This window comes from Rhinichthys klamathensis, unplaced genomic scaffold (genome assembly GCF_029890125.1).
Source record: "Rhinichthys klamathensis goyatoka isolate OS25496 unplaced genomic scaffold, OSU_Roscu_1.1 h1tg000013l_1, whole genome shotgun sequence".
NCBI classification, from domain to species: Eukaryota; Metazoa; Chordata; class Actinopteri; order Cypriniformes; family Leuciscidae; genus Rhinichthys; species Rhinichthys klamathensis.
In genome coordinates, this window is record NW_026606565.1 from 391,336 (window position 1) to 409,253 (window position 17,918).

The window sequence follows — 17,918 nt, forward strand, 5'->3', positions numbered from 1 at the left end:
CGGGTTTTGCTTTGGATAAAGGTCTTCCAAATTAGTTTTACAACAACTTTTTTTAGCTGCAGTTTGTGTATGAGGTATAAGAAAATGTATTATTATTATTAAGAATAAGAATTAAATATTATTAATTATTATTAATACATGCAGATTATACTTTTTGTATAAAGGCTTTTTTATACAAAGTATAATCTACATACATTAATAATAGTCATTGTAATAAATAATAATATACAATAATATATTATTATTTGATAAAATAAAAATGTATGATTAAATAATACTTAATTGCATCAAGCATGCTTTTAATTGCCAACCTTGTTGTGGTTTATTTCCTATCAAGGACCTTGTGCGTACCACTGTCTCTGATACATACAGTACAATTCTGTAGGTCTTGATCTTCTGTATATGGATTATGAGCTCAGTTATGCTGTCATAGCCCATCTTGACACATTTTACCCCTTCTCTGTTTTTTCTCAGGCTCGTAACCTTTTCCTCTGTGGCCCGTCACTTAGCTAAAAATCTGTCTTTTTTTTCTCTGAAAAGAAAAATCCACTCATTCCCCAGTGAGTAAAAAGGGCACAGGACTGTTTTTAGAGAGCCCTCAGCTATAAGCTCACAGAGGAACATAGAGGCGAAAGTCTTTCATTTTTTACTTTTCACTATTCTTCCCCACTTTACAGGCTTAACCTGAGTAAGGGAAGCCATTCCTGCCTGTAATCCAGCCTCAGTGACTTGTTTAGAATAGACCATTTTAAATAGCTGAAATCATTGAAAAGACCTTTGACTTTCATGTATTATTGATTTATCATGGCCATAATGATTATTATTTTATATTATTGGCCACATTTTTGCAACCGCTAGTCGCAAATGATCTCTGACCCTCGACCATGCACTGTCTGTGTGGTCTTAGGTAGGATGGTGGGAGAATGGGGTGTTACGTCTGAGATACCCTGCTTGGTCTCGCTATGGCCCCTTCCTGCAGCCGCCTGATGATGCCCAGCACCTGAGGGTTGTGACCCTGGAGGAGCGCCCCTTCGTTATCGTGGAGCTTGCAGACCCTGCCTCTGGAACCTGCATTAGGGACTCTGTGCCATGCCGACGGCCTCTTAATGCCAGGTTAGTAATCATCAGACCTCCTCTTCTGCCATTTATCAGGGCTTTTCTATATTGGGGAAAAGGAACATTGGTTTCCTGGGACTCACTTGAACAATACACAACCATGTTAAATTAGAAAATTGTATGTTTCAGTGGACAGGGTAAGGAGTTTCTTCCCTGTACAATTAGTGTATGACCCTTCAGTGAGACAGGCATTCCAATGTCATTCCGCATTTTCCTAAACTGTCTGAAAGTGATCAAATGCAGGTGTTAGTGGAGGAGTTTTAGCCATGCATCTGTTACAACCAAGTTTCTATTAGTACTGCAAAGCCTCAGATTTCAAAGCTATAATCTTTATATTAACTCATTCATTGTTTGTATAATAGAGTAGTCTTAGTAGTTTTAATGTCTTTATATCTTGCCAAATTTCAATAATTCAAATTTTATTTTATTGTATTTTATCTGTCATTTGTTGTTGTATTTTACTGCTATTGTATTCTACACGGTGTATTTCTAGCATTATTTGTATTATTTATTTCATTTGTATTACTGGCAACATATTTATACATTCATACATTCATTCATTCATCTCAAATTCTTATTCTTCAATTATTAAATCAACATTTCGGCCATCAACCTTTCTCAAAAAAAAAAATTAAAAGCTATTGTCATATATACTGTGTATATATACTGTATATATATATATATATACAGTACGTTTTAAAATGTTTTTGAAAGAAGTCTCTTATGCTCAACAAGCCTACATTTATTTAATAAAAAATACAGTTCTGTCAGGACCACTATTGTCAAATACGATTGACAATTAGCATACAGTTTGGATTGGCGGTATGGTTCCGTTCTGGGCGAGAACTCCCTGCGCATCCATGCAGCCTAGCATGGATAAGAGCAGGGAGAGCAGCAATAACCCCCCTTTGGGTAAACAGAACAGAACAAACTTGAATGTATTGCTATTGCAGATATCATTCATTCATTTTAATGACAACATAATTAGAGAATTTTAGTCTGATTCAGGGGTAATCAGAATGCCAAATCCTGACTGATGAGAGGAGGAGCTGGGGATGGAGGAGCGTAATTACCTCCTGAGAAACGCGATAGCTGCTGAAAATACTGAAGGAGCTTATATATGTACACGGTGATAGGCGTCATATTCCTATAGGTAGACGTGGATCAGCTGAGAGTCAGCTGATGCAAGCTTGACTAACGTGACCTGCCAGAACTAACGCTACGCTTAATAAAAAAAAACAGTAATATTGTGAAATATTATTACAATTTAAAATAATGGTTTTCTATTTTTAATATATTTTAAAATATAATTTATTTCTGCGATGCAAAGCTGAATTTTAATCAGCCATTACTCCAGTCTTCAGCATCACATGATCCTTCAGAAATCATTCTAATGTGCTGATTTGATACTCTGTTATTATCAATGTTGTGAAACAGTTGTTGCTTAATATTTTTTGGAACCTGTGATACTACAGCATTTATTCAAAATAGAATTTTTTAACAATATACATTTTTACTGTCACTGACACATCCTTGCTGAATAAAAGTGAAGGATCATGTGACACTGAAGACTGGAGTAATGGCTGATGAAAATTCAGCTTTGCATCAAATAAATTAATTATATTTTAAAGTATATTAAAAAAAGAAAACCATTATTTTAACAAATTCACAATATTACTGTTTTTTTCTGTATTTTTGATCAAATTAATGCAGGCTTGATAGGCATATGACCGGTACTGTATATAAGCAAGGTCTATTTTTTTCAGGTATTTTTTTTTAAATCTTGTTCCAAAGAATTTTCTTTGGAAGCTTTGGTCATCTTTCTCCAGTCATTTGTCACATTCTTTCAATTTTGTCTTTATCTCTGTGTCTCTCACTTTTTTCCCCCAAGATATCACTGTGAAGTTCCTGGGGCTATACTCACCTATCTTAGCTTTGCAATCGATCACTCATTTCCTCTCTCTCTTTTTTCACACTCCCCCCTCATTTTGAATTGCCTTGTGGCGATCTCTACCCATACTTAGCCATCATGTTGCTTGTCAATCTGCTTGAGCTCTTGTTGTGTATGTGTGTCTCTGCGGATGCTGTTTCACTACTCCTACACCAGTCATGTAGGCGTCCGCGTTTCATCTCATTACATCAATTTAAGTTATATCACAGAAAATGTACCAAGACAACATACTACTGAAAACCTTGCCCTTCTCATTATTCTGTCTTTCCTTATTTCACATCCCCTTTGTAACTCTCTGTCACTCTGGTAACAATGTTTCTCTTGTTTTCTCTCACTAGGGGGGGGGGGGTTTTCTTTGATGAAAGTAAATACTTTACTGTCACTTTTGATTAATTTAATGTGCCGAATAAAAACATGAATTTCCTTTTTTTTTTTTTTTACTGATCTCAAACTTCTAAACTTTTTTTTAATTTTTTTTAATTTAATTTAATTTATTTATTTATTTATTGCTAAATATATTATTCCTAAAAAGGAATGATAAAATATTGGGTACCAAATGCATTAACAAATGTTAACAAATTGAATCTTTTTGGGAATGTGATGGATTTTCTTGTCGCGTGCAATAAAGCTAAGTGAGCACTTTCTCTCTGATTACAGTGCACTTCAGGAAGGGGTGGCACCTATGAAACAGTGCTGCAAGGGATTCTGCATTGACATTCTTAAGCGATTGGCCAGAATTGTTGGCTTCACCTATGATCTCTACTTGGTGACCAATGGGAAACATGGGAAAAAGATTGATGGTGTTTGGAACGGGATGGTGGGAGAGGTGAGAAAGGCTTTTTAAAATCTTTCGTCTACATTAAACTGGCCAGGCTTGTTGTATTCCCATCAGCGCCTCTCCTTATTCTCCTTATTCTGATGAGCAAGTGCCCTGGATGCACTGTCAGCGATATCTCTAAGACTTTACTTGCATATGTAAATACAGGCATTAGGTGGAGAGAGGACTACAGATTAAAGGCAAAGCTGATATTCCCTTTAGTATTAGTACTCATGATGATCAAACACTGGGATTATGGGATAGACGAGGTCATGGTTCAGTGTATTTGCAGTAAGGAAGCAATGTGAGCCTATGACATGTTTCAATGTCCTTTGTATAAGGATGTATGTAAGTGTGTGGTGAGGGAGTATCCAGGGTTCCCTTTCAGTCGCTCACGTTCAACGTAGTCGACGTGTTGACTGATTGGGGTCACGCTTAGGGAGCCTGACATCTTCGAGTATTGATAAAACTAGCCAATGCACATTGGCGTGCGAGCTTTGCATCTCACCCTCCGCCCCGCAGCGCGAGTATAAATACGATGTGGATGCACGCACCATTTGTCTTTCGCTTCGGAGCCGATCGGTCTTCACATCGATGTCTCTGAAGAGTGTTGAATATTTTCAACGAGCAAGTGTGTCGGTGCTTCTGGAAGTCTCTCCCGGTGCTGGTGTTTCTACAGCGCGAGTGCAGCAGTGGCCTTCTGAGCTCTCAACTGCTTTCTTTTAATGTTTGTTTGTCTGACGGTCGGTTGAGGGCGAAGAAAGTGAGTGCTTCACTGGTTCAGGCTCCACCATTCCTGTCAGTGTTGCCGCGATCATTCCCCTGTGTGCTCCGGCACTGGTGAGAGTCCCAAACTTCCTGAAAGAGCAACATAGGTGCTTTCGCGTCTTTTTCAAGATGTCATTCCACCCGTGCGTTTCTGGATGCTGTCGTTCCCTGTCCCCCTCTGACGGTCACAATAGTAGCACGTGTTTGGGCTTACAGCACGCTGAAGCAGCATTTGTGGATAGTTCATGTTCCCATTGCGGGAACATGACTATCGCGGTGTTGAGATCAAGACTCTCCTTCGAAGGTGGAGTCCCCATTACCACGCCCCACCCCAGGGTGCCGTGTTGGATGGGTGATCGGAGGATTACAGTAATGGCTTCCCTGCCCGGTAACCAATCTCTGTGGGCCCCTCACTCCTCTATTGCACCGCAGCCGGTGGAGCCCCACGTTGAGCGCGATGGTCCCTCTGTAATGGACGCCAGCCGTTTCATTCGGGGCCACTCCAGAGGACAGGATGCCGATTGCAGCATCGGAGGGTGAGCTGACCTCTGGAGATGATGACTTTACTTTACCCTCTGGGAGTGTAACGTTGCCCGAGCCAGATACAGAGATGTCAGCTATGCTGAAACGGGCCGCCAAGGCTGTCAGGCTCGAGTGGAATCCTCCACCGTGTCCCAAACAGTCTCGGTTGGATGATTGTTTTCTCGGGGCGGGCCGTGCTGGTTCTCAGCCCTCCGCCCCAGTGCCTTTCTTTCCCGAAGTGCATGGAAAGCTTACCAGGTCATGGACGGCACCTTTCTCTGCCAGAAACTGTCAGAGTAGCTCCTCCCCCCTCACTACCTTTGACGGAGGAGCGGTGAAGGGTTACGAGGCTTCCCTCCAGTGGAGCGGTCTGTCGCAACACACCTGTGTCCGGCGACCGCTGCCTCTTGGACGGGGGATCCTCGTTTCATCTCTAAGGCCTGTGAGTTCTCGTCCGTTCTGACGGGCAGAGCTTACAAAGCCTGTGGGTAAGCCGCTTCCTCTTTGCATGCCATGGCGTTGCTTCAGGTCTACCAGGCCAAGGCACTCATGGCCATGTACGAGGGTAGCCCAGACCGTGCGCTCATAGGTGAGCTCCGCACTGCAACCGTCCTCGCCCTCCAGGGCACGAGCATTATGGCGTACGCAGTCGGTCTGGCGATGTCCATTTTAGAGGTCCAGGAGCACCATCACGGTCTCAACCTGGTTGATATGATGGATGCGGACAAGGTTCAGTTCCTGGACTCCCCAATTTCCCAGGCTGGGCTGTTCGGCGATGTGGTGGAGAACTGCGCCCAACAGATCTCTGCCGTCCAGGTGCAGACGGAGGCCATTCGGCACATCCTGCCCCGGCGGCCCGCTGCTGCCTCCACCCCGCTGCCGGTGGCAGTTCCTCCGTCTGCTCGTTGCCGAGGGCATCCCCTTGCCGCTGCTTCCGTTCCCGGTTGGCCTCCGCAGCAGCCTCCACCCAGGCCTCAGCGTGGAGCCAGCCGCAGGGAGGCCGCCCGCCCAGTCTCAGTCTTACGCTTGCCACCTGGTTTGGCAGCGCCTAAGCGTCCCTGAGACAGGCCACCCAGGGATGGGGGGACGAGCTCTTCAGATGGTTACTGTTCTGCCGCTTGCTCCCCGGAGTCAAGCGGTACCCGAATTGTCAAAAGAGAAAATTCCTCTGTTCCTGGGTCCTAAGAGGGCCAGACTGGCGGTGTGCAACCCTGTAAAGCCTTGCACCCCTCAGCCCCCTCTTGTGTCGCCAGCCGGCAGCTGGGTGCGGGCTGGGTGCGGTTCGAAGGCCCGATTACGCCTTCTCACGCACCCCCTGCCGATCCGTGGAGACAGGTAAGTGTCGCACCGCACACTCAGACCCCTGTGGTGCCTATGGTCCCCCTGGCCCGGTTCGTGGAAGCCTGGAGAGATGCTTCCCAACCGGTCCAGCCTGCTCCTCCGTACCATCAGACTCGGCTATAACAATTCAATTCGGCCGGTGTTACACTTCGGTGTTGAGTGAACGTGCCCCTATCATGCGCATGGAGATCGCAGTCCTGGCGAAGGATGCACGGAGACACTGGCACACAGCTGGCCCCGGGGCCTCCGCAGAGATGCGTTTCCCCAGTGAGCCTTCTTGCACAGCCCTGTGCTAAGTCAGGGAGGAGAAGGAGCAGGTCTCGCTAGTTGCCCCTTATTGGCCTTTTGTTTATACTATCTCTCACTTAAAACGGGACCAGGTGGTGAGCCTGCAAGCGCTGCCCCGGAGGAGGCAGACCCAGCCCTGGCTTTTCTCTGTCCCTTCCTTGCGGTTATAGCTGGACAGAACGCAAAGCCTCAGGACCTCAGACCAGCTCTTGTCTGTTGTCTGTTGTCTGTTACGGAGACCAGCAGAAGGGAAGGCTGTTTTCAAGGAGAGGTTGGCCTAGTGGATAGTGGTTGCCATCATCTTGGTGTGTTTACCCAAGGTACACCGTGCCCACCTGGGTAGTGAGCCTCTCCAGAGAGAGAGTGTAGCTCCTTCCTGGGCGGTGACACTGGGCAACACCAAACACGTTTGACACGTATGTGTCGAGCCGATTGCTTCCCGTGGGCTCCCTTCACATGAAGCCAGTTTCACTGTAAGCCTGGTTCAAAGTGTCAGCTTGCTGCGCCATTCCCCTCCTATGGACTGGATACGTGCGCCATTCTTGCTCCAGTAGAGTTCCTCTTTAGCCGAACCCGGTTGAGTTCCTCCACACCCTTCGGTAACGGATGTGGTGGAGCGTCCGATGCCAGGCCTAACACTCGTGTGCACTGGTGGAACCTGTGTTAGGCTGGGTCCCACATGTTGTGATCCCTACGGTGATCCCACCTCAGTGACATTCCATATGTTGTACTGCCCGGTAAAACGCCCAGTCCATATGTGTATACTCCACATGTTACCTCCCTTCGGGCAGGATGTGGCTTCCGCAGCGTCTTCCTTTCCGAGGAAAGGACACGCTTTCCCAGTGTTGTCCAAGTCTGACTGTGTGGCTCTTGCGAAACAGCAGTGACTTCCCTGGCCTAAGCCCTGTCCCATCTCCGCCTCAATAATGCGGGGGGATAGGAGGCTTTTGTCTAGGCACTGGAAGGTGGCAGGCAGCACTAGTGGCGTTTTAACTGGGATCCCAATCAGTCGACTACGTCGAACGTGAGTGACTGAAAGGGAACGTCTTGGTTATGTATGTAGCCCTCGTTCCCTGAAGGAGGGAACGGAGACGTAGTCCCGTCGCCACTATTTCTGGACCACTGCTGACTCAGGGCTCCGCTCGGCTCCTGTGCAAAAAACAAATGGTGTGTGCATCCACTTCCCGCGCTGCGGGGCGGAGCGTGAGATGCAAAGCTTGCACGCCAATGTGCATTGGCTCGTTTTATCAATACTCGAAGATTACAAGCTCCCTAAGCGTGATCCCAATCAGTCGACACGGCGATTACGTCTCCGTTCCCTCCTTCAGGGAACGAGGGTTACATACGTAACCAAGACGTTTTCAACTCTAAGGCAGGGGTTTGCAAACCTTTTCATGCCAATGACCTTCAAATATGATGATCCCCTTGAGAGGGACTCACTTCCTTAAATGTAAAAGCAGCTATATATTTTCATACATAAAGATCCGTTTATAGTGTCTGAGAAAAATAGCAAATGATAGCGTGATATTATATAGACAATATGTTGTTTCCGAACTTTAAAAATGTGCTTTTTTAATTGTCATTGCTGTAAAAGCAAAACAAATTAAAATATCTGGAAAATATTTTAGAAGCAATACTTGTTTGTTTTAATTGCATTTAAAATTAAAGTAATTAAAAAAAAAGTTTATCTATTTTCTACCAGTACAGTTATATTTTCAATTCCAATTCAATAAGCATAAATATTGTTCCAGAAGGCATATTGCCATAAAACCATGAGTGAGCAAGGAAAAACTCTACAAAATAAAAAGACTGGACAGGTAAAAAATCCTTCGAAAGTTACAACAAAACAAGAAATATTTATTTTCCACAAACGTTTATATATTTTCTTTTTATTTATATCTGTTAAAAACTATTAAATCGATTAATCTCAGAAAAAAAAAAAAAAATATTGAAGGTGTTTGTAATTTGAATTAAGTATATTTAACCAATACCTTATGTTACCATTATGTAATATTTTTGCTATTTAAAATAATTGTTTTCTATTGTAATATATTTGTAATAATATATTTAATTAAATGTAATTTGTTCCTGTGATGGCAAAGCTGAATTTTCATCAGCCATTTCTCCAGTCTTTGGTGTCACATGATCCTTCAGAAATCATTCTAATATGTTGATTTGGGGCTCAAGAAACATTTCTCATTATTATCAATGTTAAAAACAGTTGTGCTGCTTAATATTGTTGAGGAAACCATGATACTTATTTTCAGGATTCTTTGATTAAATAGTAAGTAACAAGAACATGTTATTAGTGTCACTTTTGATCAATTTAATGCATTAATAAAAGTATTAATTTCTTTTAAAAAGGGGGTAAAGAACTTAGAAGATAAAACATCTTGAACTTCTATTTTCATGACATTTGTATCTCTAATCTTATCTCTAATTTTCTTAATGAAAGTTATTATAAAGGGTTGCTGAAGAAATCAAGGCTTTTGTTTATTTTTACTTGGGGTCCTTGAGAGTGCTGGATCTCTAGGACTGTAGGGCTGAGTGCTGCTCTGTGTAAAGAGTTCTCAGGACAGTGCGTGATGTAACTTGTTGGCCTGTTTGATGACTGAATTCCCACCCGTATCTGCCGGCCTCCAGGACTGCTGAAACACTCTGAACCCTTTTAACACAGCGCCGAGGAATTTGACTAATGGCTCACACGCACATACACAGATGTATCCAAGACAGAGGCCTGAAGCCAGCCCAAAAAGACTTACCAATGCATGTGAGTGCGAATGACAGACAGGAGGTTGTTGTTTTGAGAGCGAGACCCCGCTGTGGCGCTCACACCCTGGAGTGACGCCTGTTCGAGACAGTTGCTAGGGAATGGAAACAGCTCTTTTCTCCGTCTCATTCCTTCTTCATTTCCATCCTTATGTTCTTAATATTTCTCACGGTATCTTATGTGTTCTCTTTTTTTCTCCCCCTGCTCCTTGGTTTTCAACATGTCTCTTTTTCTGTGACCACATCTTTTCCTTTCCCTCTCTCTCTCTCTCTCTCTCTCTCTCTCTCTCTCTCTCTCTCTCTCTCTCTCTCTCTCTCTCTCTCTCTCTCTCTCTCTCTCTCTCTCTCTCTCTCTCTCTCTCTCTCTCTCTCTCTCTCTCTCCCTCACTCCCTCTCTTTTGGTCTTTTCACTGCATATTTTGATGCTCAGCCAATCAGCTGTCAGCACGGCCCCTGTAGGCGCAGTGCTAAGGGTTATTTTCTCAGGCTGCGAGAGTGTGTGTGCGTGAGCGGCTTTGATCTTCTATCTACGACAGGTCCACATTTCCCCTGTGCGTTGTGCCGGCCTGCAGCAGGACCGGGACTGCGGTGCGCTCACAAGGAAACAACTTCATCAATGTTCTTTCTACATTCTCTGCAGACCCACAAACATGCAGGCTCACTTTCCACAAGGATGCAAAAGCTTTCGCAGCACACTGGAAATTATACTACCTAAACAATCCCGTCTCCCACATACACATTTATAGGCGCAGGCAGGTGCGCATCTTTTCAGAATCAATGCAGCGTTCAAACTGTCAGAGGAGATTTGGGAAAGCTTGTAACCTGCGTGACTTTAGGCAGTGACTCAACTCTGCACTCGTCACCATAAATCCCATTCCTCTGCATCATGAGCTTTTACACACATTCAGGAATATAAAACAGAATGCAAAATGAGAAAAGAGCTGCACTGGAAAGTAAAGATGTTAATGTTTTCCCTCCTTTTTGGTATTCCCGTACATGCTTTCTCTCTGTATGGGGTATACTGTCTTGAGATGGATAACCTGCCTCCTGTAGCGTCTATGTGTGCAGGCTTCTTACAACACTATCTGCCCGACCAATTTATGGATACTGGAATGCAGCCAGTATGTGGATTGAATATTAATTAGAGATGGAGGTTCTCTGAATTTGCAGATAGACCACCTGTTACACACCACATATGGCCCCTGTGTTCAGGCAAAATGCTGATTCCTTGCCGAGGACTCACCTATGTTGTACATAACCAGTTCTTGATAGTTCTTTGAATGTCTAGTCTTAGTGCACAGTGAGTGCTTTGATCAGTAAAGTGTAGAGGAAATTTTGGACCGTGGTGCTCATGCGGGCATCACAAGTTTGATTCATCTTCGTGTCAATTCCCTAGCTCGTTCCACTCTTCTCTCCCTAACATTTTATGTCCTCTTTCTACCAGGGGCATTGCTGGCGCTTCTCCCTATCGAGTAAAAAAAAAAAAAGTGCACCCTTATTTTCTTGGGGGGCCTGGGGGCTGGGTTCAAAGAACCAAAGTGTTTAATTCTGGTGACTTTTGGAGCAGCAGTTAATATTAGTACTATTGTGTGGCATTAATGTAACTATGGGTAACAGATTATTTCGGTAGTCCAGTTTCTTATTTACATAATTCATAACGATTGTTATAATAATTATTTAATATGTTGGTTATATTTGTTAACAAAAGTATGTATTTTAATTAAATATAATTGAATTATATAAATGGCTATATATAATGTGCTAAAAAGGTTTAAAATATATAATACATTGCAAAATTTGGGGTCTGTAAGATTTTGTCTCTTATGTTCAATAAGGCTTCATTTATTTGATAAGTAATATTATTATTATTACTAATAAGTATATTATTTATTTATTTATTTATTACTCCAGTCTTCAGTTCAGTGTCACATGATCCTTCAGAAATCATTCAAATATGCTAATTTGGTGCAACATTTCCACGTTGAAAACGGTTGGGCTGTTTGATATTGTTGTGGAAACAGTGATACAAAAGTAAAAAAAAAACAGCATTTATTTGAATAACAGCATTTTTGGTAACAGTGTAAAAGTCTTTACTGTTCCTTTTTGATCAATTTAATTAAAGAGTCCTTGCTGAATAAAAATATTAATTCCTTTAAAATTCTTACTGACACCAAACTTTTGAAAAGTAGTGTAAATGTTAGAATATAAAAAACTCTTTACAGCTTGAATTAAGTAGCAAGACTGCTGTTTAAATAAATAACTTGTATTATAAACATTTATGCAAAACAAGTGTTATAACCACCAACTAATCTTCTAAAGAACATTCTCTTCTCTGAACATAATGTTAAGGAAATATATTTTTCAGATAAAAGTAAGGGACTCTTAATTTTAAAATCATTAATTCTTGTAGAAAAATCATTACTTTTCTACATCTAAAATTTTAATTAAATTTAATGAATTTTCCATTAATTTATATCTAAATTCAATGTCTACCAACTAATATTCACTTACATTATTATTTTTAAATAGTATTTACTAATAAGAACAAAGCCACTCTAGCACATTAAATGGCACAAGCACTTTGACAACATGAAACTATATGCTCAATCTTCTTTTAAGTGTTTAAGAAAGGAATAATTGACGACGGGCCGTTGAATTATTCGAAAAATAATGCACACCCGAGGTGGTAATGCGGTCACGACGCGAAGCGGAGTGTGCATTATTTTTCTAATAATTCAACGGCCCGGAGTCAATTATTCCGCTTATACGGCAGAGCCATAGAGAGAAAGAGTTGCGACACTCCCATAGACCGCCATAGGAACTTTGGAAAGCGGAAGCAACGCGTGTCCTGGAGCAGCCAATAGTTCCAAACACTGATAGTTCCAGCATTGAACCCCATTCATTTTCAGTGTTTCCGAAGTACGCTCGCTGGTAAATTAATGAAATTACTGTATTTTTTTTTACTCTTACGCACATTAGCCGACCTCTCGTGAATCTAGTCAGTAGTTATATTTTATGTAGCCAGTTTTAGTTAATGTTTATTGGAAGATAAAATAGGTTAATTGCAGCTATAGCTTACGTGACCAACACTTCACTAACGTTAGCTAACTTACGGTAACCTGATGTATGGCTCTGTACTACGGTTACCACACCTCGAAACATTGTCCAGATGATGTATTTCAAGACGTTTGTCAAGTTTTTGTCATAAAAACGCTCTTAATTTCTTAATCCCAAGCCTCCTTTGCTAATTCCAAAACAGTATTTTAGATCTAGTAACAGAGGTTTGAGCCACTGACAGCAGACTAATGCAGTTTTTAATGCAGAGAGAGAGAGAGAGAGAGAGAGAGAGAGAGAGAGAGAGAGAGAGAGAGAGAGAGAGAGAGAGAGAGAGAGAGAGAGAGAGAGAGAGAGAGAGAGAGAGAGAGAAATTGCAATAATGAGACAGAAAAGCATGTGCATCAATATTATTTAACTGATTTAATTAATTGAATTCTTTTTTTTTCTATTATTGACAGTAGGCTAGCCTAATAAATGAAACACAAAGCCCTTTTAACAAGTAGGTCTATCAATATTTATTTATTTGTTATATTATCTGCAATAATATTCGAAAGCCCTTGAAGCAGGACTATCAATTTATATATACACTCACCTAAAGGATTATTAGGAACACCATACTAATACTGTGTTTGACCCCCTTTCGCCTTCAGAACTGCCTTAATTCTACGTGGCATTGATTCAACAAGGTGCTGAAAGCATTCTTTAGAAATGTTGGCCCATATTGATAGGATAGCATCTTGCAGTTGATGGAGATTTGTGGGATGCACATCAAGGGCACGAAGCTCCCGTTCCACCACATCCCAAAGATGCTCTATTGGGTTGAGATCTGGTGACTGGGGGCCATTTTAGTGCAGTGAACTCATTATCATGTTCAAGAAACCAATTTGAAATGATTCGAGCTTTGTGACATGGTGCATTATCCTGCTGGAAGTAGCCATCAGAGGATGGGTACATGGTGGCCATAAAGGGATGGACATGGTCAGAAACAATGCTCAGGTAGGCTGTGGCATTTAAACGATGCCCAATTGGCACTAAGGGGCCTAAAGTGTGCCAAGAAAACATCCCCCACACCATTACACCACCACCACCAGCCTGCACAGTGGTAACAAGACATGATGGATCCATGTTCTCATTCTGTTTACGCCAAATTCTGATTCTACCATCTGAATGTCTCAACAGAAATCGAGACTCATCAGACCAGGCAACATTTTTCCAGTCTTCAACTGTCCAATTTTGGTGAGCTCTTGCAAATTGTAGCCTCTTTTTCCTATTTGTAGTGGAGATGAGTGGTACCCGGTGGGGTCTTCTGCTGTTGTAGCCCATCCGCCTAGAGGTTGTGCGTGTTGTGGCTTTACAAATGCTTTGCTGCATACCTCGGTTGTAACGAGTGGTTATTTCAGTCAAAGTTGCTCTTCGATCAGCTTGAATCAGTCGGCCCATTCTCCTCTGACCTCTAGCATCAACAAGGCATTTTCGCCCACAGGACTGCCGCATACTGGATGTTTTTCCCTTTTCACACCATTCTTTGTAAACCCTAGAAATGGTTGTGTGTGAAAATACCAGTAACTGAGCAGATTGTGAAATACTCAGACCGGCCCATCTGGCACCAACAACCATGCCACGCTCAAAATTGCTTAAATCACCTTTCTTTCCCATTCTGACATTCAGTTTGGAGTTCAGGAGATTGTCTTGACCAGGACCACACCCCTAAATGCATTGAAGCAACTGCCATGTGATTGGTTGATTAGATAATTGCATTAATAAGAAATTGAACTGGTGTTCCTAATAATCCTTTAGGTGAGTGTATATATATTCAGTTTGATTTTCTATTGATTATAGTTTGGACTATATACTTTATTTATTAAAATTAAACTGCACGTTTCAATTGATTGTGAAGTTAGACATCGAAAATTGCAGATCAAACGCATTTGTCTGGTTGTTTTTTTTTCTTGTTATGAATTGTATCCTATCTTCCGTTATTACAGTTAACTATGCGAAGTGATATGGAGCTGTAATGCGGTCCAAGATCTGCCTGGAACTACTTTTTCCGTGTTTCCCTGAAAATAATTGCACACTTTAGTCAACCAATCAGATTCAAGCATTCAACAGCCCTGTAGTATAATATAAAGTGCTCCATTCTTTGGACTATTTCGGTCATGCACTTTTAATACAGTAGCTTGCTTTGTGGCCTTTCTTGATCCATAATGCAATTTTTTTTTATGTCAGAGCTGTGGCACAGAGCGTAGTTGCTCCAGACATACAGTTTGCAGTATTGTTGCGCTCGTGGGGACCTGGGTTCAAGTCCCAATCCCAGTCGTGTTTCCCCCTCACTCTTCCTGTACTTTCCTGTCACTTCTTCACTGTCCAGTTAAATATAGGGATTTGCAATAGCTACTCATTCACACGTGAGTTAGCGTGGTAGCTAGCTACCTTATAATCTCTTATTCCTCTGCAAGTCACAGTGGCCACATGATCTCTGAGCAAATCTGAGGTTCCCAAGAAGATTTAAGGTAAGGAAAGAGGTGCCCACCTTGACTTAGTCTCTGACATTTTGGAGATGATCAAATCCATTGACTCAGATAGTTTGGTCAGTATATGGTCATTTTCCTTGTCAAACAAGGATTAATCAATAAAACTTTACTGGGCCACAGCAGCAGTTTACAGGGAATTGTGCTCCTGTAAAAAGAGTCCCTATAAATCCTGTAAATAAAATGTTTTCTACTACAAATAAAAGTGGCAAAAGGGCAAAAATACAATCCTCTACTTCCTCCTGTTCTCTAGGTTGTGTACAAACGGGCAGACATGGCGATCGGCTCCCTCACTATCAACGAGGAAAGGTCAGAGGTCGTGGACTTCTCTGTGCCCTTTGTAGAGACGGGAATCAGCGTCATGGTCTCTCGCAGTAACGGAACTGTCTCTCCCTCTGCTTTTCTTGGTGAGTCTCATGTGAGCCATAATGTTTCATCATATTTGACTTTAATCAGTCTCTGCTGCATGTGATTATGATGTATGACTTTTCAGGTACTGGTGCGTATCTTTCCAGAGCTCATCAATCAGACTTACAGTTCCCTTTCAAAACAAACTATTTATCACACTTCAGTGAGAAGCACTAAATCAACATTTTTCCAAACGGGTTCTTTATTTTATTTTATTTTATTTTAAAAAATTAATAATTATAATCTTATTTTATTTTTATTTTTTATTTTTCTCAAATATAACATGGTTTAAAAGCCTAGTCAAGTTAATAAGTTAATTTAATTCAAATTCAAATTGAATCATTTCCAAAAGTCTCCTCCAGTTCTAATGTTTGCTACAAGCTTGGTATTGATTTCTGCTCTGTGTTGTGTACAAACCAAGTAGAAAAACTACTACTAATGGTTTTGTTTCCTCTGTCCTCTTCTCTTTCTCTGTGCCCTCTCTCAGAGCCGTACAGCCCTGCTGTGTGGGTGATGATGTTTGTTATGTGCCTGACTGTGGTGGCAGTGACGGTTTTCATCTTTGAGTTCTTCAGTCCAGTGGGGTACAACCGCAGCCTTCAGAGTGGCAAGAGTGAGTCAAGTCAAGTCATCTTCATTTATATAGCGCTTTTAACAATGTAGATTGTTCCAAAGCGGCTTTACAGTGATAATAGGTAAATAATAAATTAAATTAACAGATTATTTTGGCTTTATGGCAGCTCTAAAATAGTTATTTTCCAGTTAAAGTTAGTTTTGATTGATTCTCTTCCGATCATTGGTTATTAACTTAGGTGCCGCTAACACGACACCATTTTAACAGAAAACGTTTTAAATTCTCTCTACACAAACTTTAAAAACGCGAACCTGTGATAACGCTGATAGCGTGCACATGCGCATTAAGAGTTCATTCTATTGGTATACGCATACAAACAAACTACTTGTCTGGCCTTAAAATAGCCACGTGAACCGAAAGTATCCCGACAACGATTATCTGTACAGAGGTAAAGGGAAGGAGGCCTTCACAGGGGAGGGACTTGTTGACACTTCAGGACTGCGTTGTCGTTGCGTCCAGATGCAGGTCCTTCATTAGATCTGGATACGGCCTGGATCTGGCGGACTGCGGTAACCAGAACTGACAGAGTGTGTCTGCTTCCCAGACAATGTTAGGAAGACTGTTCCATACTTTTGGTGCTAAATAGGAAAAGGATCTACCGCCAGCAGTCGATTTTGATATTCTAGGTATTATCAACTGGCCAGAATTTCGAGATCGCAATAGACGTGAAGGACTATAATGCGTTAAGAGCACGCTCAAGTACTGGGGAGCTAAACCATTTAGTGCTTTGTAAGTAATCAATCAGCAATATTTTAAAATTTATACAATGTTTAATAGGGAGCCAATGCAGTGTTGACAGAACCGGGCTAATATGGTCATACTTCCTGGTTCTGGTAAGAACTCGAGCTGCTGCGTTTTGGACCAGCTGTAATTTGTTTATTAAACGTGCAGGGAAACCACCCAGTAGAGCATTACAATAATCTAGCCTTGATGTCATGAAAGCATGAACTAACTGTTCTGCATTTGTCAATGAGAGCATATGGCGTAATTTAGATATATTTTTAAGATGGAAAAATGCGGTTTTACAGATACTATTCACGTGAATTTCAAATGAAAGATTGCTATCAAAGAGCACACCCAGGTTCCTAACCGACGACGAAGACTTGACAGAGCACCCATCAAGTGTTAGACAGTATTCTAGGTTATTACGTGAGGAAGTTTTTTGTCCAATAATTAGAATCTCTGTTTTTTCAGAATTAAATAGTATGAAGTTACTAGTCATCCAATTTTTTATATCAGCTATGCATTCCGTTAATTTTGTGAATTGGTAAGTTTTGTCAGGGCATGAGGAAATATAAAGCTGCGTATCATCAGCATAACAGTGAAAACTAATGCCATGCTTCCTAATGATATCTCCCACGGGTAGCATGTACAGAGTGAACAGTAACGGTCCTAGTACTGAGCCTTGTGGTACGCCATACTGAACTTTTGATCGATAAGACATCTCTTCATTTACTGCTACAAACTGATAATGGTCAGATAAGTATGATTTAAACCATGCTAGTGCAATTCCACTAATGCCAACATAATTTTCGAGTCTATTTAAAAGAATGTTGTGGTCGATGGTATCAAATGCAGCACTAAGATCGAGTAACACTAATAGAGAGATACAACCACGATCGGATGATAAGAGCAAATCATTTGTGACTCTAATGAGAGCTGTCTCAGTACTGTGGTACAGTCTAAAGCCTGACTGAAAATCCTCGCAGATATAATTTC

At 41.6% G+C, this 17,918-nt stretch overlaps 1 protein-coding gene across 2 annotated transcripts in view; it reads left to right on the forward strand.

Annotated features, from left to right (window-relative positions):
- Positions 1-17,918, forward strand: part of LOC130104057 (glutamate receptor ionotropic, NMDA 2D) — an 86,892-nt gene that overhangs the window by 52,447 nt on the left and 16,527 nt on the right. For both annotated transcript variants that reach the window (XM_056270451.1, XM_056270461.1), the window contains exons 7-10: positions 908-1,113; positions 3,725-3,893; positions 15,411-15,564; positions 16,053-16,178. In XM_056270451.1, coding sequence (XP_056126426.1) covers positions 908-1,113; positions 3,725-3,893; positions 15,411-15,564; positions 16,053-16,178 — 655 coding nt within the window. The remainder of the gene's footprint in view (positions 1-907; positions 1,114-3,724; positions 3,894-15,410; positions 15,565-16,052; positions 16,179-17,918) is intronic.